Source organism: Anoplopoma fimbria, chromosome 20 (assembly GCF_027596085.1).
Source record: "Anoplopoma fimbria isolate UVic2021 breed Golden Eagle Sablefish chromosome 20, Afim_UVic_2022, whole genome shotgun sequence".
Classification (NCBI taxonomy): domain Eukaryota; kingdom Metazoa; phylum Chordata; class Actinopteri; order Perciformes; family Anoplopomatidae; genus Anoplopoma; species Anoplopoma fimbria.
This window is the reverse complement of record NC_072468.1, coordinates 26,819,518-26,841,764: the sequence shown is the minus strand read 5'-3', so window position 1 is coordinate 26,841,764 and position 22,247 is coordinate 26,819,518. Positions and strand designations below refer to the sequence as shown.

At 37.1% G+C, this 22,247-nt stretch overlaps 2 protein-coding genes across 3 annotated transcripts in view; one reads left to right on the top strand and one right to left on the bottom strand.

Moving 5' to 3' along the window:
• The window catches only part of LOC129110039 (N-acetylglucosamine-1-phosphodiester alpha-N-acetylglucosaminidase-like), an 8,362-nt gene extending 1,653 nt beyond the window's left edge, over nucleotides 1-6,709 (bottom strand). Inside the window, exons 1-5 of the mRNA XM_054622197.1 lie at nucleotides 6,633-6,709; nucleotides 5,400-5,614; nucleotides 4,991-5,258; nucleotides 4,331-4,479; nucleotides 3,995-4,100 (exon numbers count right to left, since the gene is read on the bottom strand). Of these exons, the coding sequence (XP_054478172.1) occupies nucleotides 3,995-4,100; nucleotides 4,331-4,479; nucleotides 4,991-5,258; nucleotides 5,400-5,614; nucleotides 6,633-6,709 (815 nt within the window). The remainder of the gene's footprint in view (nucleotides 1-3,994; nucleotides 4,101-4,330; nucleotides 4,480-4,990; nucleotides 5,259-5,399; nucleotides 5,615-6,632) is intronic.
• A 2,154-nt stretch (nucleotides 6,710-8,863) lies between these two features.
• ndufaf6 (NADH:ubiquinone oxidoreductase complex assembly factor 6) lies at nucleotides 8,864-20,494 on the top strand. Of its 2 annotated transcripts, XM_054620934.1 has the most exons (9): nucleotides 8,864-9,077; nucleotides 10,410-10,509; nucleotides 10,644-10,766; nucleotides 10,940-10,996; nucleotides 11,379-11,481; nucleotides 12,255-12,388; nucleotides 15,627-15,728; nucleotides 17,739-17,795; nucleotides 19,690-20,494. In XM_054620934.1, the coding sequence occupies exons 1-9, from the start codon at nucleotides 8,920-8,922 to the stop codon at nucleotides 19,816-19,818; spliced, it is 963 nt and encodes a 320-aa protein (XP_054476909.1). In that variant the 5' UTR covers nucleotides 8,864-8,919; the 3' UTR covers nucleotides 19,819-20,494. The 2 variants fall into 2 exon arrangements, with proteins under 2 accessions (XP_054476909.1, XP_054476910.1); XM_054620935.1 differs by lacking the exon at nucleotides 8,864-9,077 and having other exon boundaries at nucleotides 10,412-10,513.
• Nucleotides 20,495-22,247: the final 1,753 nt, after the last annotated feature.

Genomic DNA, 22,247 nt, shown 5'->3' with positions numbered 1-22,247 from the left:
GATGGCATCCCCCTTAGGTATTAAAATGGTCAAAACCATCCCCCTTATGAAACGGCCATCCCCCCTTCCCATCCCCTGTTATTTGATCAATTAATGTTGAAATATTGCCACTATTTAATTTTCAACATTCTACATTTTATATGTGCACGTCACGAGCCCTCATCCACAGTATTTTAGCCGCTAAAATACTGTGGACGAGGGGCTCGTGCACATATGTCACGTCAGTCAGCGTCAGTGATAGCAGCGCAGCATGTGATTTCAGCAACATGGCCAACAATAAGCGACAAGGACAGCTTGATCTGAGGGACTACTTCGGCTTTAAGAGGACAAAAGTACCACCGAAGGTAAGTCAAGAATACTTATGATATGTCACCAAAGGTGTAATCTCTGGACAGAGGCGATAACAACACAGTTAAGGATGTTATGATAATGCGCTTACTTGTGCTCTGCGCTCAGTAAAGGTGTTCGTTACTTAGCAACGCAGGGCCGCTTGCCAAAGCTTCTGCTCTAATCCCTGTTTTTTTGCTTTTCATCTTCACCCTACATTAGCCAGTATAGTTGTTCAATTGTACATAGTTGTTCAATCTTGAAGATAGATGGGGTGCATTTTGAATGTGTACTTTTTTTTAATCACGATCAAACACTGACAGCCAAACTGCCGGACTTCGTGAACATACCCTCATTGTCAGGGCTCAGCTGACTCTGCGACGTAATTGTCAGTTCAGCTTTTAGACTGTTAAAATCTTCAAAACTTTGAGGCTATCTGATTACAGCCTATAAGCCTAATTTACAATACAACCAAACAAACAATTCTGAGGTATAAAACAATTGTGGGGATGTCAATGGTTTTATATAGGACTAGCCTAGTCATGTCTAAACTTAAATCACCGCCTGAATTTTATTACAATATTCTATAAAACCCGTACAACAACAGCCTAAAATATTGGCATCGGAACTAGACTGTTTTTTTTTTGTGTAACATTTAACAGTTCAAACAGATATAGTTTGGAGCTTACGGTTTTTTTCTTGTTAACTAGCCTTACGCCAGGCAGCTAGCTGCTAGTAGCCAACATCAGGTTAGACTTTTCATACATTCATAAAGTTAATGTCAGATTTGATTTCTTCAAACTGCGTTCGCATCTGTGTAGCGCGCGACAGAGAGGGAGAGGGACCTAGAGACTGTGCGTGTGTGAGGCAGTGTGCGTGTGTGCTTCAGGAGCATCCTGATTGGCCGGTTTCGGTAAATCAACCAATCAATTTTCAGTGTGGGCGGGCTTTTATCTCTTCTCCCGAAACGAATTAATCAGTTCAGTGTACAGGGGCACCATGGCACAGGGAGAGTGCCCCCAAAAAAGAAAGAAATTTTAAAGTTGCAATGGAATACAAATAAAAGCAGTTAACATAAACAGGATAGTAGTAGCAGCATATAATAAATAGTAAAAGTAATCTACATATTTTTGCTTTTATAACTTTTAGGGACCACAACAGAAATACGTAGACCTAGGGGGGGAATACCTCCCTGAAATGACTTTTTGCAGGTTGGGATGTCTGTAAATGTGATGCATGCCTCCGAATCGTGTGATCACGGCATCTGGTGGTTGAATGTCATCGCTCTTATTTTATATGAAAAAAAACATAACTTGACAGTAGGCCTACTTCACTGTCTGCTCATTCTAACAAAACCATAATGCCGTTGTTTTCTTCATATAGAGCAGGATAATCATGGCGAGGAAGCAGGAAGGAGAGCAGAGGAGCCTAGAGCTGGAGAAGGAACAGGTTTGGCTAATGATCTGAGAGCAAGAGCCCGGAAAGTTTGCATTAAAAAACATGATTACGAAACTCTCTGGAAGCTTCTATAAGATACTGTAGGGGAGAATGGGGTAGGTAGCCATTGAACAAAACTGGTCAGTTTATTTGTATTTGTATTATATCATATTGTATGTAGTATTTTCAGATTTTGTAAATGGTATATTTGTTTAATCCATGTTCTTGCACTTGAATGGACTTCACTTGAGAGGATTCATGTTCATTTACAATGTTTTGTGAGGTTTTGATATTGTATGTAGTATTTTCAGATTTTGTAAATGGTATATTTGTTTAATCCATGTTCTTGCACTTGAATTAAAATGGACTTGACTTGAGAGGATTCATGTTCATTTACAATGTTTATTGGATGAATTCCCAGTAGATTTATAGGTATCATGAGTATGAAGTTGCACTTGCACCCAGTGGGAAAATGTGTCCTCTGCAATGCATTTACCCTAACTATGTAGGAGTGGTAGCCATGGGACCAACTCTAATTCTGAGGTGCCTTGGTCAAGATCAATGACAGGAGTATCTGACACGTAATATATCCATAGCATGCATGTTGTTTTACAGTAATAGAATATAATAATTATCTTTGTGCTTAAACAATATCAAAATATAAGTCACCATTTTAGGATTTTTGTTTTTAATCTTCGGGGGGGGGGCATGCCCCCTGTAACGTGTCATGTTTTATACACAAATAACACGTTGGAGGATGTGGATGCTGCGGCTGGTAGCTCACATGAAGTTTGACACATTTTTATTGTCTTAATTTGCCGACCAACCGGTCAGACCTGTCAGACCAAACGCCACCAAACTGCCCAAGAGAGGAGAGGGAGAGAGCCGAGATGGAAGCTAAGCTAACCCAGCTAGGACCTGAGGCTACTCCCAAGCCTTGGGAGGTCGGTGACTGTGGAGCCCACATCTTCACAGAGACCTGGATCAATCGTTAATCCCAGATCAAGAGCAGGACTCTGTGTTTACATCATGATGCTTGGTGCTCAAACACAGTCAAAGTTGATGGACAATGTTTTCCTAATGTTACATTACTGTTCATCTCCACAAAACCTGAAGCAGATTCTTGTCGGCTGCATGAAGAGCCTTACATGAGGCCGTTACACCTGGCAGCTCAAGCAGGTACTGAAACCTCCTGGAGCTACGCTGGAGAGCCGACAAACAACGTCAACGTCCTGCCTCCTTTGGCATCCCTGCACTTCAGAACCAGAGGCTGGGCAGCTGAGCAAGAAGAGGCTGCCGTCAGACCTGGAACAGAGACTCTGCTCAAACCATCAACCTCAAAACGGACCCTGTGCTTTTGTCCAATCTACATTTGAGGAAATGTTCTGCAGCAAAATCAAATAGTTTACAGGATATTCAAAAATTGTGTCTTTCTAATGCATGTGATACTTAACTTCTTTCTTTACAGGGCTGGACAAAGGCAATACAGTAGTCTGTGAATGTGAGATATGAGTTTACAGTTGATTACAATCCCTCCTCGTCATTGTGGAGGTTAGTTCATGCCGTTTTTACCGGTTCCACCTACAGTCTGCGGTCATATCTATGAGTTACACTCGTTGTCTTTTTGATTCTTCACAGTTGATTTGGTTTGTACGCCCTCTGGCATTTCGGGGATTAAAGCAGCTCACAGCACAGAGAGTACAAACGCCTCCGTTCATACTCTGAGTTTGTGTCCGTCTGACGAGGCTCACGGTGCCAAGCTGGAGTTCAAACACAGCTTTTGTGTCTGGGCAGCAAACAAGGGATTGTAACACCTAAATATTAAAAATATTATATCATGACGCAGCGGGGACCACCTCAATACAGACAAAGGACTTTTTTTAACAACAACTCATCCCATGCTCTCAGCTACACTAATGTTTCTCTATACAATCAACAGCAAAAAGAACAAAGAATGTGGATTCATTTCTGGTAATGCTGGTAAAACCAAGCCGAGACAGGAAAGGTGTGGACACTGAATGCTGTAGAAAGTTGTCAAACCACACTGTAGCCACACTGACTGAACAATGGGTGTGGTACAATATCCCCATAATGTGATCGCAATCATCACTGGAAGTCGTGACAATGGATTCCTTGAATGCCAGATACATTTGAATTGAATGAAAGGTTCTGATGGGGGTGGAGCCCTAAAGGCAGCAGCCCTGTGAGACGTGTAATAAACATATCTTACCCTCTTTTTAAGGTCTCTCCGTCCACATGAAACAGGACCACGTTGCCTTTGGCGTCGTGACCCACCACCGTCCTCGCTGACAGCACGTCCACAAAGTAGCGGATATCTGTAAGAATGTAAAAAAAGTACCAAAAACAATTAAAGGTTTAAGACTAAAACAACAGAAAGACAAAATGATCCTCGAATTATGATTCACATGCAATTTCATTTGATTTATGGCAGTGTTACTTTGGAATAAACATCTGTTATCAAAAATAGTGTTTATTTAATTTAAAGATTGACAGCACTGAGCTTCCGTACAACAATTACAATTGCACATTTTGCACATTTTGTCACCTTCTTTACCTATATCCACTATCTTGTTGAACTCGACCTCCAGGCTCTGGTTGATGTAAACCTCTCCGTTCCTCAAAAGCCACACCAAGCCGCTGACCAGCTGGACAAACGGATTGGACCGGTCCAAAACGTCTTCCTGCGACAGATACCTGGAGGGACGGTTAAAGGGAAAGCTCAGATTATTTAGGAGTGGGGTTAGGGTTAGGGTACACAAGTTACAAATCAGTGTAGTCAGTGTTTTACTACAGAAGATGGAGTCTGGAGAAACAGACAGCAGAACCAGGACGGGTGCAAAGCAATGCACTGCTGTGGACGTGTTTTAAACACCTAGAAAAATCTATATTTGCTCTTTACTTTGCTGTCAGACAGACCTTTATGAGGGGAAGTGAAGCTGTTATCTATGTTCTCTTCAAAGACACCAGACTCCATTGAGAAAAAGCTTAACTTCACCTCTCAGACCACAGGAGTTGCTGGTCTACCAGTGTCTCCATCTGTTAGTTTGTTAGTTTGGTGAATCCTTCACACAGCTCATCTCCTGTTAGTAATACACTGACTTTGGATAAGTGCCTCATAAACCCCTCTGCAAACACTCCGAACTATCCCTTTATAGTTTGGTTATCAAAGTTCTCACTGCAGCTTCTTTGTCAGTTCTCTTCTTACCCAAACACCAGGCTGCCGTCCTTCCTGATGCCAAACTGGGCGTTTTTCACCCCTCTGCTGTCCCTCACCATCCTGCCGTCGCTCACCACGTTGCCCAGACAACCGAACGAGGTGGTGTTGAAGAAGCCGGCGTTCTGGGCGTACAGACACCCGGCTCGCACGGCCGTCTCCTCCACTGTCACCCTGGGGCTTCTCTCACAGCCGCCGGGGCCGCCGGGCTCCACCACGGACAGCGTCCTCAGCGGGTCGTGAACCACCGTCATGTGACCTGGAGGACAATGATGCTTTAATATAAGATGGGACTTAGATGATTTGCTTATACCAGCAGGGAAAACACACCATCACTGCTGACCCCATCACTGCTGACCCCATCACTGCTGACCCCATCACTGCTGACCCCATCACTGACCGTAGAGCCAATGGGATGTGCCCGTGCTGTCTGTTGTGTCTGAGGTAAACACCGTTGACTCGGCCACTGGGAGTCCATCGTGGCTACTGGAAGGCCAGGTCTCATACGCCGTCCTGCCATGGGTAACAGAATGGTCGTCCCTAACGAGGCGTTGAGAGTTGGAGGGGTCATGGCCCTCGATGGACGGCGGCAGAATGTCTTTATCCGTACAGATACTGTGGAAAGAAATGTACAGGTTCATTTCAAAGTGATCTGTAGTGGGTGGATGTACAAGCTTATTTTCATAATAAATGTAACGTTTATGTGAACTTTTCAAGCAAAAATACAAAAACAAGTTCCGGTTCCTGCTTCTCCAGGGTGAATATTTGCTGCTTTTTGAGTTTTATGTGTTCGCAAAACTTAATTTCTTTGAAGTTTTGGACTGTTCGTCGGACAAAACAGATCAAGGACATCTTGGAAAAGGAATTTGTTGTTTTTATTATACTCTGGCATTTTATAAACCAGACAATGAATGTATTATTCCAGAGGAGTTATATAGTATTTTCAGTCAGATCATGTCTCAGTCCCTAAAAGCAAATAACATTGTGTGCATTGATTCTGAAAGGTTTGGCTCACAATCAAAATGCTGTCAAACATACACATGCATTGTTGCAGATGGTTTTTTTTAGCATATACTATTCTTACTGATGATGTTAAAAATATTTGGAGGTTGTCTGCTGCAAAATGATGGCCAAAGTTGACATCTCTAAAATGTTTTGTCTGTCAATCCAGAAGCAAATATTTTCAGTTTACAATATATGATACAGAAAAGAAAAATCAGCAAATCCTCACATTTGAGATGCAAACTAAATAATGTTTTTTAAACCAAACCAATAATCAATGTAAGTGTTGATTAACTGTCTGTCTATTAATGAATCGTTTCAGCACTACTCACACAACCAGGGTCTATTAAATCATTGCTTTTTCTGCCTCAAACTTATTTTATTCTAGAAAAGCACAAGGTTATAGGCCATAAGGTGAACTAAGAAATAATTTTTATTCCACAACCTAGGCACTACTTTTTAAATGCATTTTTGCATAGACAATACCCTTTTGGATTTTGTGGTAAAGTTCTATAAAAGTAAATAAATGTGAGTATATGTTGCTGATTTTGATTGTAACTTCATTTCTGTTCATCTTACCAACACAAGTGTCTCCCAAACTGACATGTATGCATAAACCTTAACCTCTCACCTTGTCCCTTCACTCTCCAGCAGACACATCAGCAGAACGATCCAAGAGCACAGGCGCGCCGCAGAGCCTGTTGCCATGGATCCGGGTTCCCGGGTTCGATGCCGCTGGTGCCCAAACTGCGTTCTGTGACTTCGACCTGTCGGGAGATAAAAAGTGTGACAGTTGGAGTCTTGCTGATCCGGATTCATTCAACATTCCTCAGTGACACACGAGACACCCTCATTACACCCCGGGGATAAAGGGATGCATATTGTCTTGTAAGCACTGTAGCTTTCACCAACGTTGCAAGCATAAATGTAAATAAACAAATAAAGTTAAAAAAAAATAAGTGCAGAGTAGAGAAGACAAAATAGCAGGCAAAAAGTGTGTGAAAACGTTTTACTTTATTTTGTTCATTTTCATTTATTTCTTGGCTAGAATAAATAAATGTATGTTGCATCCCCGTAAGGCCTGCACACACATAGAACATAATATACAAATATTAACATTAATGAAAACAATAAATCGATATATACAGTTACAGATATACAAACCCACCTAGAGAGGATCTGGTTTACAGGGGGAATGAGAAAATGCACAGTTGAAAGAGGGATATGTGATTTCTGTCATTTTCATTATTTGGAACTTTACAATTTGGGGTGATTTCTGACATAAACATTTTCATTATTTGCAAAACTTTAAATATTAATTAAACATACCAGCTTATTTCCCATTTTAAAATAATATTAATAGATTACTAGTTTTTATATGTTTAAAAACATTTGACATAAAAAGGCAATAAAACAACAGTAAATCAACAATGAGGTCCAACAAAAATAAAATAAGGTTATTAATTATTTTATATGATAAGTATTTTCTTATTCTTGATAAACAGTACAATAGATGAAAACAATAAACCAATACCAGCTTTTAAATCAAAACAAGCAAATAAACTAAAATTATTAAGTTAAATGATTACTAGTTTTTATATGTTTAATTAGTCTATTTTACAAAAAAAAGATAATAAATAAGAATAAATCCAAAAAAAAATGACAGAAAGACAATATCACTTAAAACCAGTCTGAAATTGTTTTAAAAATAAAACAAGAGATTTTTTACTTTCATAAAAATCCAAACATGAATTATACAAAGTTCTATGCCACTTTGCACACATATTTACATGCAAATAACCGTTAAACTGTTTATATTCTTGGTATTGTTTTTCTTTTATATTAATCTTATTTCATATTTACAATCTACTTTTACTCAGTTTGGACAACACATTCCCTTAAAAATTCTTTATTTTTCTTATATTATGTTATGTTATGTTATGTTATGTTATGTTATGTTATCTAATCTTATTTTAACTTATTTTATCTGAATCATACCAAATAAATTATTAATTATTTTATATGATACTTTTCAGTCAATTTTAAAGTCAAAAGAAGCCTATTACATCCCCAAATAAGAAAAATTCCAAATAATGAAAATGACAGAAATCACATATCCCTCTTTCAACTGCGTATTTTCTTCTTTAAATATTAATAAAAAATTAAACATACCAGCTTTTTCCAGCCGTTTTATTAAAATAAATATTAAGTTAAAGAGATTACTAGTTTTTATATGTTTGATATTAGTCTATTTTACAAAAAATCGAAAGGAAATAAAACAAAAGAAAAAATCCAAATAATGAAAATGACAGAAATCACATCCCTCTTTCAACTGTGCATTTTCTTTAATATATTAATAATTAAAAATAAAACATAGTCAGTTTTTCAAAAAAGATTTACATCCCCAAATAAGAAAACATAAGAAAAAACAGAAATCACATATCCATTTCAACAGTGCATTTTCTTTAATATATTAATAAATTAATGTTAATAAATATTTTAAAAATTTACTTTTATAGTTTTCATCATGTTTATGTCAAAAAAGATTTACATCCCCAAATAAGAATAAATCCAAATAATGAAAATGACAGAAATCACATATCCCTCTTTCAACTGTGCATTTTCTTTAATATATTAATAAAAAATAAAACATAGCAGCTTTTTCCAGCGTTTTATTAAAATAAATATTAAGTTAAAGAGATTTAGTTTTTATAATCCCTCTTTCAACTGTGCATTTTCTTTAATATATTAATAAATTAATAAATTATTTTATATGATACTTTTCAGTCATGTTTATGTCAAAAAAAAAAAGATTTAAACTCATATTTCACCAGAAGCGGAACCTTCAGTCCCGTCGGTGTCGGCTGCGCGGGGGGCTGTTATTAATGTGACACACGGGGTGAAAGCTGAAGGGGAACATGGCCGCTGGTTTCAGGGCTAAACGTGGCTTATTAAGCAGTAAAAACTCGCTGTATCGCGCTCTGCACAGACAGACGTCACCCAGCAGTGTCGTCATACAGAGAGCAGCGGCCAGCGTGACGTCAGAGTCCCAGGTGTACTGCATGGAGCTGGTCAGGTGGGTCCCACTGCACCCGATGCTAACAGCGCTAGCCACCCGAAGCTACATTTAAAGGGCCACACACCCTCCATTCAAATATCCAGTACAGATGTAAACAATGCAGGAAATCACAACACATGGCATATGTTTTTGAAACTTAAAGTATATTTTATATATATTTAGTGTTTATTTATCCTGGTAACCAAAAATCTAAAAGCAGTGTTGGAATAAAGTGCTCAGATCTTTAATTTATCACATATATCACAGTGTAGAAAGTGTGCTTTCATAATTATTATTCAGTGTAATTGTAAAAGTGCAAATAAATAGCATCAAAATGTGCTTTAAATGCCAAATCACAACTCTTTTATGTTTGTATACACTTCACACTTTAATAACAGACTCTTATTTGTCTGTTTACCATATTTTATTGTACATAAAACATACACATTATATTTCAGTTATTGTTGTTTTTCTACTGTTTTTATTGCTTATTTATAATACTTTCTTTTTTTTTTTTTTTTTTTTTTTTTTTTTTTAATCTTGTCTTTCTTTACTATGTCTCTTGTGTGCACTTTACTCTCTGCTGCTGTAATCCTGCAAATGTCCCCGCTGCGGGACTAATAAAGGATTATCTTATCTTATCTCTTATCTTATCTTATTTTCTTATTTTCTATTTTTAAATTAGAATTAAATTCGTTTACTACCTCACTATGTTTACTTTCATGCACCAATCTCAAAGCCCAATTCTTTGTTTGTGTAAGGACTCTTTTCTGATTCTCTGAAATCTCAATTTTATTTATAAAATCTTTATTTTAAAGTTTTTGTTAAAAGTTGTTGGTGTTGTGGTTGATTGGGGCATAATTACAAAAGTATTTCTCTTGGTTTGCCCCCCAAAAAAGCTTAATACCTTTTAATTGTTTGAAAATTATTGTATGATCCCCTTATGTTTGTATCTCTGCTTCCCTAAGGTCTTGGCTTTGTGTAGTTTAGATTGCGTTTCTTGGGTAGTTGTTCAGTTTTAATATATATTCTTAGATTTTATTATGATTAAATGATTTATTTTAATTTTAATTTTGTTTTTAGCGTTTTATTATATTTGATTATTGTGATTGTTTTACCTTGTACAGCACCTTGAGATTTCATTGTATTTTAAAGTGTGCTATATAAATAAAATCCATTATTATTATTACACCTGAACAAAGTAATGGTAAAAGTAAAAACTGACAAAGTAAAGTTTTGAAAATAAAGAATGAAAAGGATCTCAAACTTTAGAACGATGACATCAACTACATCCCTTCAGTCTGTCCTTCATGTCCTCCTCCTCCTCCTCCTCCTCCTCCTCCTCCTCAGGTCCAGAGACTATGACGGCTACGTGTCCTCCCTCCTCCTCCCAGAGGAGGCGCGGCGCTCCTCTTTGGCTCTGAGAGCCTTTAATGTGGAGCTGGCACAGGCAGGTAGTCCAACAGAGTCTGGATGAGGAATGAGTTCTGATTATGCTGCTGTTGTTACCTCACTATAGCTGCCATTACTACTGTTATTACTGCTGCTCTTGCAATTTCCCTCCTATATTATTTTCTCCACAAGGTGAAGGACTCTGTTTCCCAGAAGACCATTGGTTTGATGCGAATGCAGTTCTGGAAGGCGGCCATAGAAGAAATCTACAGAGACGAGCCTCCGAACCAGCCGGTCAGCGCCGAGCTGTGGAGGGTAAATATCAAAAACATTTAATCAAATGAAGTGTTCTGATTCTAAAGTCGTCTGTGAGGAAGAGACAGAAACATACTACTGATGTTTAGGATGTTTATGATGTTTAGGATGTTTAGGATGTTTATGATGTGTCTTAACTTCAGCTGAGTTACAGTGTGGATGATGTTTTGCAGGCGCTGAGGAAACATCACCTGACAAAGCGTTGGCTGCTGAGGATCATAACAGAGAGAGTAAGACACACATTCACATTTAGATTATCAGTTTCTTGCTGCAACATCTAGTTATGCTGATAAGCGCTGACATGTGTTTCTAAAAATCTATTTTTCATGCTCCAAAAATCTTTTCAGTACTTCCAGTAATTTTCTAAAAATAAAATACTGGATTGTTCAACTCTTCACACTTTGGTTGAACTCTTGTTCACAGTTTAGACATATTCAACCAGGTTGCAACCTCCTGTTCTGTAAAGTGAAGTAAACATTGTAAACATGAGTTTATGGTCTCAATCTCTAGTTTCAAGTCTTCTTCAACACAGCATGATGTTCATTTAGTCATTTAAAGCAAAGGGCAGCTTCTATTTAGAGTAACGATCATGAAAACGTTGTGTTCCACCAGGAGAAGGATCTGGAGGACAGAGCGTACAGAAACCTGCAGGAGCTGGAGTCGTACTCTGAGAACACACAGTCCTCTTTAATTTACCTGCTGCTGGAGTGTTTAGGTGAGTGAAGCTCAGTAATAATGTCCTCTCCGTTATATTTCTTATATTCTGAATCCTTCCTACTGATAGTGAGGAAGGTTAGTTACAGTTATACTTAGAAGTTGTTCTCCAGATTCAGAAAACTACCACAAACAAAAATCTCACAAATTTGACTTTAAATTGTGTTTTTAAGACTTTTAAATAAGTCTCAAGCCTACTGCATATATCCTTTTCTTTGTAGACTTGTATTTACTGTAGTTATTATATTGAAATAATATATATATACATTTAAATATGCTTTTTTCAGTTGGGTTTTTTCACATTTAATTTAAACACTTATGCAAGAAGACGCTCCTTTTTTATGTCTTTGTTGTAATATTTTTGGCATATTTTTATACAAAAGAAGCCTTACACACACACTCCTTATCAGAGCTGAATATTATACAACTATTGTGTTTACAGTTGTCATTTTACATTATAAAAGAGTTCAAGTTCTTCAAGTAAATTGTAGCACACCTGCCAACTTTAATCAAATTAAACATTATTTCCCAACAATAAAATTGTAACTGATGAAAATGATGAGTGGTTTGAGATACTGTGATGAATTTTGACATGGATTTTTATTGTATTTCTTTCCTGTATACACAGACTTTTAAGATAATGTGAAAGTGTATGAATCCTGTAGTTGGTTTATGAGGAAAGAGGTCAAAGGTGAGACTTGGTGAGAAAGTGTAACTATTTTCAAACAAACAGGAGGAAGTAAATCTATCAAAAATGATTTTGTTTTATTGCAGGTTTGAAAAACGTCCACGCCGACCACGCAGCGAGTCACATCGGTAAAGCTCAGGGCATCGTGACGTGTCTGAGGGCGACGCCTTATCACAGCAGCCGGAGGAAGGTCTACCTCCCCATGGACGTCTGCATGCTGGTGAGTCAACGCCGCGGACTTTCTCACAATGTAACGGATCATATTGCGATTAAAGTTTTAATGTTTCAAAGAGGAAGTTTTACTGTAATCTGAGGTGAAAACTTTGCCAGTACGATACCTGATTCTCCTTACTGTTACCCAAATAATGTCTTTCTCTGAGGGAATTCATTTTTGTAATTTTAAAGGAAATTATCTTGAGTTAAATACAGAACGTTCCAAAATAAAATATATTATAAAGTCAGGACAGTTTCCTGATATGGATCAGAAAATACCTGATCAAACAATTAGTAAAGAAGACATTCAGTGCTTCAGCTTTAGAAACATCACACTTGATTCATTTATTACTCAAAAAGCACTGAGGATCAATAACCAGCTTTAGTCTCCTCACAGAAGGAAACAGAATCACTTTTAAAAAGTCTTTTAAATTTGTTCAACCTTTCAAAAAAGTATTTTTATATAGAACATCATCCAACAATGTTTTGTCATTTTGCTATAAAGTTTTTAACACATATACAACTTGCATTGACAGTTGGTCGTATGAAATTTAATGAATTATCAATATAATTATAAAAGGACATAATAATAAAATGTATACTGAGACTGCAGGTCAAATTTTAGGAAAATATTTAGCAAATAATAGTTAAATGAAGTTGTGATTCGTCACAGTGATCAGCGTCTTCTTGCAGCAGGATGCAGATTATTTTGGATATGTGAGGAAATCAAATCATTTTATTCTATTATTGAAAAATCTGTCATAATGAAAATAATACGACTCATATCATGACAGATCACACACACACACACACACACACACACACACACACACACACACACACACACACACACACACACACAGATACACAAATAACTTCACTAATAACACTGTGCAGATGTATTTAAGTCGCTGCATGAAGCACACAGACTCTGGAGGATGAGGACGCTCTACCTCCCCTGACCTTCTCTCTGCCGCCTGCAGAGGGCGCTCTTCACACACAGGAAACACACTGCACTCCTACAGATGAAGCATTCAGCTCATGCTCTCCATGCAGGACGACTTACTCATCACTGAAGATGTAAAAAGAGATGGAATGTAATGTTTAACAAGCAGACAGACAGCAGACGGAGTAAATGTTTTACTGTGAAACCAGACTCGATATATATTTATATATCATATCACACAGACTGAAGAGACACTCTCATTTAAACAGACAAACAAAATCAGTATATAACAACTTATTTTGAGCTTTCTTTTTATTCCTTGGTTATCTATCATTGTCTGCACAATAGATTCAATAAGACAAACCTTTATTTTTTTGTTGCAGCAGCACAAAGACAGAAACAAATACAGATAAACATAGAAAGAGAAATCAACAATAAGAAGAACATAAAAAACTACAATAAAAATAAATAATAAAGGTAGAAATATACTCTAGTAAATAACAGTGAAGCCAAAGCTTCCTGTGTTAAAGCTGCATTCTCTCTCCTGTCCACCAGGGGGCGACTCCTCTGGTTGTATAGAAGTCTATGAGAAAATGACTCTACTTCTCTCTTGATTTATTCCCTCAGTAAACATTGTAAACATGAGTTTATGGTCTCAATCTCTAGTTTCAAGTCTTCTTCAATACAGCATGATGTTCATTTAGTAAATGATGCTCCATTTAGAGTCAAACAGACCATAAAGCAGGGGATGCTTTAGGGCGGGGCTTCACACTGATTGACAGGTCGACACCAGAGACGTATACGGCGTCTCTACGTCACTCCTCCTCACTCCATATATGGTCACTTCCTGTTCACTGGTTGCAAGAAAGAAACAAACTCTTATAATAACATTAACATGCCTGTTGGTAAAAAGATGAGAAGATCGACAGCACTCTCGTATATCTCTCATATTCATATTCATTCAGTCTTTGTAAGCTGATGGTTTATTCGTCTGCTGGTTCAGAAGAGCAGGCGGCTCTGAGGCAGAATCTCTCTTTAGAGACATTTCATTATTACCTGCATCATTTCATTCAGTCAAACTCTCAATTTCTCCAGTTGAAATTGCTCTCCAAAGAGAAATTGGCCCGTTATGTTGGTCCCGTGTTAGAAGAAGAGATGAGGGCAGATCACTTCATCGAGAGGCTGCAGGTCTGTGTGGTCAAATAAAAGAATATACGAATGAAGAAATCTAATTCCACCTGTTGAAAGGTTTTAGATCAAAGAAAGGGACTCTCATTATTATTCATTCTGCCCTTCAATCCTCAAAGGGAAGGTTTGAAGTGTGGTCCTGTGAGGTTCTTCTCCATAGTCAGTGTTTTACGACAGTAGATGGAGTCTGGAGAAACAGGAGTAAAGCAATGTGCTGCTGTGGATGTATTTCAGACACATAAAAGCATATATATCAGTTTAATTTTATGCTATATTTAGTGTATTTTCACCTCTTTACCTTGCTGTCAGACAGACTTTCTTTAGGGGGAACTGACGACTGTTTTCTACCACCAGACTGAAAAACAGTAATTTAACCTCGCAGTAGAAAGGAGTTGCTGGTCCGTGCTGCCTCTGTCGGTTAGTTTCTTTATGTTATTGTGTGACTTTGGTGAATCAGAACTAACTCTTTAAAACACCAAAGTCACACAATAACACAAACAAACTAACAGATGGAGGAAACAGTAGACCAGAAACTCCTGAGATGTTCTGAATGGAGTCTGGTGTTTTTGAAGAGAACTTCAGTTCTGGTCTTCTGTTTCCTCCATCAGTTAGTTTGTGTGTGTTATTGTGTGATTTTGGTGTTTTAAAGCTTTGAACATGATGTAACCTGCACATGAATAATAATGTTTTCAGTAAAGCTCAGATAAATATACACATATTTAGTTTTTATAGTACGATGAACTCGTTTTATTTCCTCCCTGCTGCAAGAAGATGCTTCATATTTTTCTACATTTTTCCTGTTTGTGTTTGTTGTATACATTTTATCATTCTGCCCTTGTATTAATCATTTATATATAAGCCACAAAATAGACCAAAAAAAAATGTTCTTCAAAGCTTACTGAAGACATTTTCTACCCAAGGCCGTCTTCTTCTTCATTCATATTTGTGAGTGATGTCTGCTCACTGTGGACGAAACGGCAAAACAAATAGGAAACATTCTGAAGAGGACACTTCTTCCTCCTGTAGGAATAGTAAAGTAAAATGTAGACAAAGTAACAGAGGTATTGGCACCGTTGTTTTAAAGGTATTTGTGTTTCTGTGTTTTCTGCAGCACGGAGCTTCTCAAGAGGATTTCATCCGAGGCAGCCGGGAGCAGAACGTCCGGGACGTCGTGTACGACATCGCCAGTCAGGCTCACGTACATCTACAACACGTACGTACCGAAAACCTCAGTCATTTAAAGACCAAAACCCTTATGGGCCCTTAAACCAGGAAGTAATTCTGTGTTTTTACACTTCCTGTTCTCTCATCTCAAGGTCAACGTGTTCTCTGAATGTGTTTCTGTTTAGATGTCTGAAATAAGGTTCTCTGATATAAAATAAGTCAGTAAAAAACCCTCTGGTGAATTTAGAAACTTTTATGCGTCTTTAAAAAGAGTCGGATACGTTCCTATGTGTTCCATACCTCGTTTAAAGACGTGTAGAACTCATATAAAGCATTTGTCCAACAGCTTTTTGAGGTTAAAATGTCAAGTTTTATAGGAAAAACTACCTCCACGCCAGACTGCATTCAAATATCCGGTCTACATGTAAACAACGCAATAATTCATAACACCTAAAACCTTTTGAAAATGAAATATGCTCTCTTAATATTTTTTTGTTCAGTGTTCATTTTCTCACTCCAGGTAACCAAGAAGCTAAATGCAGTGTTAGAAGAAGTACTAGAATGCTTAAAATTGGTAATAACACAGTGTAAAAATACTACATTTCTATACTACTTGCATGTGTAAAAGTCAATATATGATCATAAAAACACAACAACAATGTCATTGATATGGAGATAGTAGGACAAGTTTCAGCCACATTTGATCCTCTAGTGAGTATTTATTATGGGATTGAGTCAAAATAGACTACAGAGTGTTGATGGTGATGAAGGAACAACAGTGAGTTTTTAATGGAGATCTATGGTTCACAGGAAGAAGAGAAATCAGGCGGTTAAATTGAATTTTCCCTCAAAATGTGGAAAATCTGGAATTCTGTCATCAGAAATTCCTTGGAAATAACAAAATTGACCTGAAAAACAGTTGTTCTAGAAAACATTTTTATTGCACAAATTCTCAACATTTATTTCTCTCTGATTCTCTCAGGAAGCTTCGTTCAGAGATGAGGGGGAAGTTAAAATTCCAATCTGCCGTTTTGTAAAAACACTAAAAGCCACTTAGCCAGCGCTCAAACAGCGGGAACAGAAAACGGCGTCATTTGAAGCTTGTTTACTCCAATTAAAGAAGTCCCTGACTGTGTAAATACTGAGAGCAGCTAACAAAGATAGAAACGAGGATTCACTTCCTTCATGAATGCTTTTATTGTGTTCACTGTTTACTGTCTTTAATTATGCTTTCTCCTAGAGAGAGAGAGAGAGAGAGAGAGATTAGGACATCTCATGATAATTAGTCTTACAGTACAAACAGGCACAAATGGAAAATCTATTATAAAAATGACAAACTTAATATAGAGAACACTTCATACAAGAGATGCAGCTCAAAGTGCTTTACAATAAAAATAAAACACATTTACAGGTCCAAGAATAAAATGTGTGTTTACAAGAAAACAAACTATGGGTATCCAAAAACATAATTTACTTAATCAAAGTAAATGATGCGTTATCGCTCTCTAAATGATCTGTCTGTTGTGAGACTACATCTTCAAAAGGACGACTGAATCTGATCAACTTTCATCTTTTGTTCTCCGTCTTCTGAAACTAAAGAGGAGCTTCCAAAGATGTTTCCTGAACCTGACAAATCTTTTTAGTGTGGACAAATAAAACAATAAATACACTTTTTTACATCCGTGATTGCATATTCTATATGTCAATATAAACGATCTAAGAACAAACTAAACCTGTATTCACTTTGACTTCTGATTCGAGCATTTATGAGCTCTGATCATATCCAAAATGTTTGAGTTGTTGTGTTGTTTAACAATAAAAACAGACAAATATGAGAACGTAGCGGAGGAAACACACTGACAGGACGGAGACGGAAAGATCAAACTGGTTTCCTGTTGCTCCAGTGTTTTTGAAATAAGTGTGGGTGATATTCACGCATAGATGTTGTTTTAGAAATGGACCAGATTTGTGAGGATGCAGTCAGAGAATCAGTCGGCATAAACCTACGTTTTCTGTCCCCGTTCATTTCATTTGTGTTTTTTTTTTTCTCTCCTTTCAGGCGCGATCATTTAGCAACAACGTCCCACCAGCTGCCAATCTGGCCTTCCTCCAGACGGTGAGTCTTAAAGCATCAAAGAAGATAAACCGACAAACTGGAGGGTAGTCTGAAAGTCATTAGTAAATATTAAAAAAAACACAGATGCTCTCAAAAGTAATGTCTTCTAATGACTGAAGGGATAAATTAAAAGATTTACATAAATGACAGCAACATATAAATATGTTTATTAAAGACGCCAACTGATGCTGAAGGTCAGTCTGCAGTTTAACATCTTTATAACTAATCCTCCTCAGACCTGTTTCATAGCATCAGGAGTTACTACGGAGAGACTTCGTGGTTATTAATGTGCACAGATGATGTAAGTTGAAGGCAATCATTGAAAAGCGTGACGGCAGAAAAACCATCTAGAATTAGAGCACGTTTTTTTGTGTTTACTCCCCAAGATCAGTTCATCCATCTGTCAAATTTGGCACAATTATGAGAAAAGATCATTTTACTGTGTTCTGGGATTTTTAAGATCAGAAACTCCTCAGGGAACACACTTTGAAAAACATTCACCGTTACTTATTCACATTTAAAAGGCTGCAGGTTCTCCGTCAGGGGGATTCGTTCTGACACCTTCACATCTACAAATATTCTACCAACAGAAAATAAAATACAAAGGAACAGTTTAGGCCTGAAGGTGAAGGTTGAAAACAAACTGAAACTTTTACTGTGTGATGAAACAGTGTGCAAAAGTAGAAGAAATCAGGCGGCAAGTGAAGCCAGTTCTTCATGTCTTAAAGCTGCATTCTCTTAATATTTATTTTAAGTTAAAACTTCCTTTATTCCTTTAATATCACTATTATTATGATTAATTCCATTGATGATCCCCCTAAATGCTTCACTATGGACCTTTTAAAACGCAATGCTGCTTACAGAAAAACACAGTTATATTTGTGTATAAAGCATATAAAACAATACATGTAAAGATATGCTGATTTCTTAAACTTTCTGATCAGAAAACACTGATTACTGATTTCAGTTTGCAGTAAATGAGTTTTCTTTGTGATGGACGTTTCAGTAAAGCAATGAGTCCATAAACGCTGCAGGTCTGCACACATATCAACACAATCTGAATGTAGGATTCATATTTCCACGCTGCAGTGTTCCTCTGCGGTGCAGCTGTGTGAACACGTGAACATGTGACCTTGATGCCGTTCCAGCATGAAATAAGCCGACGCAGTCATTCGTGGCTTTCTTACTGCAGTGAAAATGTCATTTCATTAAACGCATCGCCTCTGTGGCTCTCTGACTAAAACACATGACGCTTCATTTAAACCTCACTGGACCGTTAGATACGTTTATTTTATTCCATGAAACTTCTCTAATGGTTTCAGGACCTCCAGTATTTTATATATATGATATACTTGATATGGTTTATTATATTATATATATATATTATCATAAATAGGTCTGGTTTTCATTGATGGATGTTTCTGCTGGTAGGAAAAACAGTTGAGATTGAGAATATCAGCAATATATTCCTTCCATTTATGAACTATAAAAACGTGATAATTAACTTTAAGATGGTGACACCTTTCCAGAAAAAAATGCTTTCTGAGCTCTAGAAAAGTTTCACAAATTGAAAAAACAAACATGTTTATAAATTCAGAATACAAATGGTTCTTGGTGTGCAGTACCACGATTGTCCACTGGGATAAATGGTGGCGCTGTATCCATGTCTATTAATAATACACACAACATAATATCAATAACAACAGAAGTGTTGTGTGTTAAGCAGACTCTTCTTCTTCTGTGGTGTTGTGTGTTAAGCAGACTCTTCTTCCTCTGTGGTGTTGTGTGTTAAGCAGACTCTTCTTCTGTGGTGTTGTGTGTTAAGCAGACTCTTCTTCCTCTGTGGTGTTGTGTGTTAATCAGATTCTTCTTCTGTGGTGTTGTGTGTTAACAGGTGGTGTTGGAGGACTACCTGCAGAGAGTGAGGAGGGCAGATTTTGACATTTTCCACCCGAGTCTGAAGAACAGAAACCCCCTCATCCCGTTCCAGCTGTACCTCCGCTCCTGGAAGAAGACCTACTGACGTCCTCCTCCTTCCTCCTCCTCCTCCTCCTCTTCCTCCTCCTCCTGCAGTCATCTCTGCTGAAGGCTGCAGGAGTGAAGCCTCTTTGGGGGATTCTGCCTGGAAGCCTTCAGGAGGTCCACAGAGAAATCAGAGACTTGTTTAGAAGCACAGTGAAGTCTGACTCCTTTAATATAAAACACAAAACCACCTCTCTGGTCCTTAAAGAGTTCTCTGGAGACCAGAGTTTCCACCTGAATATTATATCTGATTCCTGAGTGTACGAGTGTTATTTAACCAGATGTATTATGCAAGATTAAAGGATCATTTTGGTTTATTTCTGTAGTTTTAAACTTCATTTCTATTAGTTTTAATACAATTAATTACTCAAAACGGTTTCAAACGAATCAACAGGTCAGAAAAAGAAGGTGATGATAATCGTTATTTTCAACGTGTGAACTTTCACAGTGAAGGTTGAGCACTGCCTTCACAATAACACACTTTTATTATGAAATCAGATACAGGAGGTGTTTTTTGTATCACCTGTAGTTTTCTGGTGCTGCTGTGATAATAAGCTGTTTAATACTGGTGATTGGAGCATGTCAAACAACTAGCAAGCTCCATTTTTTAACATTTCATGTTTAGATAATCTGGATAAATCCTCTGACTTCTCTTTGTGGAAAACCAAAAATAAAAAACCAAAGCTGTGACAAACTCAGAGGATCTTTTTACATTTTATAAGTAATAAAAAAGAAGAAGAAGATAAGACGGGAGGAAGAGGATGAGCATCAGTCTGGTGCCAAAGCTGCTGAGCGGTTACTATGGTAACCGAGGGAGTTTAGTAATCCATAACATCATATAAAGTGCTGCAGGGATAATGTATTTTTGAGGTCCAACCATAGACGTAAAACAGGACTATACACATTCAAACGTAATGCTTCATCCACACAAAGATCAAAGCAATCAACAGATGATTGACATGTGCATTATGCAGTCAGTGTAGCATGAAGCCAGTTAACCCCACCATGCTTTAGTGCTACACTGGTTACAGAAAATGAACCAATCTCAGAGGTAAATATTGTACTTTTTACTGTACTACATCTCAGAGGTAAATATTGTACTTTTTACTACATCTCAGAAGTAAATATTGTACTTTTTACTACATCTCAGAGGTAAATATTGTACTTTTTACTACATGCAGAGAAAGATGTCTTCTATTTTGAAATGAAGAGTTAGTATATAGTTAACAAAATTGCTTTTGAGAAGAAAATGATCTATTTGGCCAATTGTGTTTTGTAGGTGTAAGTCAGAGGTAAATATTTTACTTTTTACTACATCAGAGGTAAATATTCAGAGGTAGATATTGTACTTTTTACTACATCTCAGAAGTAAATATTGTACTTTTTACTACATCTCAGAAGTAAATGTTGTACTTTTTACTGTTTTTTATAAATTCAGATTTATCAGATTTATTTCCTCTGACGCTCCGTTTCTCTTTGATCACCTCTGAGATGATTCCTACGCTTTGATTGAAGTCCAGCTGAGATCAATTCAACTGATTGGACCTGATGTGGGAAGACACACACACACACACACACACACACACACACACACACACACACACACACACACACACACACACACACACACACACACCTGTTTACAGAAGGTCTCACAGCCATGAGGCTTCCTTTTGATCACCAGCTTTGTTTCATAGATGTTGATTTTGTTGACGATTAATAACAAAAAAAGACATAAAATAGGAGGTATTGAGGGAAACGAGAGGACATTTTTTTTTACTGTTTAAATTATATATGTTGAAAAAAGGTGCATGTTTGTGTAAAAAACTCCTGATAAAAAGATCCTTTAAAATAGCATCGGGAGAAATCTTTATTTTGTATGATTGTTGGATTTGTTCCAAACAGATTCAAATGTAATATTTCTGATTCTGGGTGCAAATTGTTTCTTGTGTGAAAATGATCTTTTGATATTTTGGTACAAACAATAGATGTTTGTGTTTTTTTGGTTCAGGCTGTTGGAATGGAAACAGATTCTCCATTCAGTGTTTTAATGAGAGAAGAGCTTCTTCAGAAGCCGACAAGCCGAAAGCAAAGATCAACCAATCACGTTTATTGACGAGGCTCCTCTTAAACAAATCAAATGCAATTTAAAGTCACAAAAGACAGAAATGGACAGAAGATTAAGAAACCAAATTAAGTTAAGAATATATCAAAACACAACACTGATAATAAAATACATGTAAAAACTAAAAACACATAAGACACTGTTTAAAATCAGACTTTATAAAAAGCCATAATAATAAAAAAACATTCAATTATAAAACACAAAATAAAAGCCTGACTGAACAGATGAGTTTTCAGTTTCTGTTTAAGAATATCAATATCTTCATCTCCTCTCAGATCTTTAAGAAATCTGTTCAAACATGATAA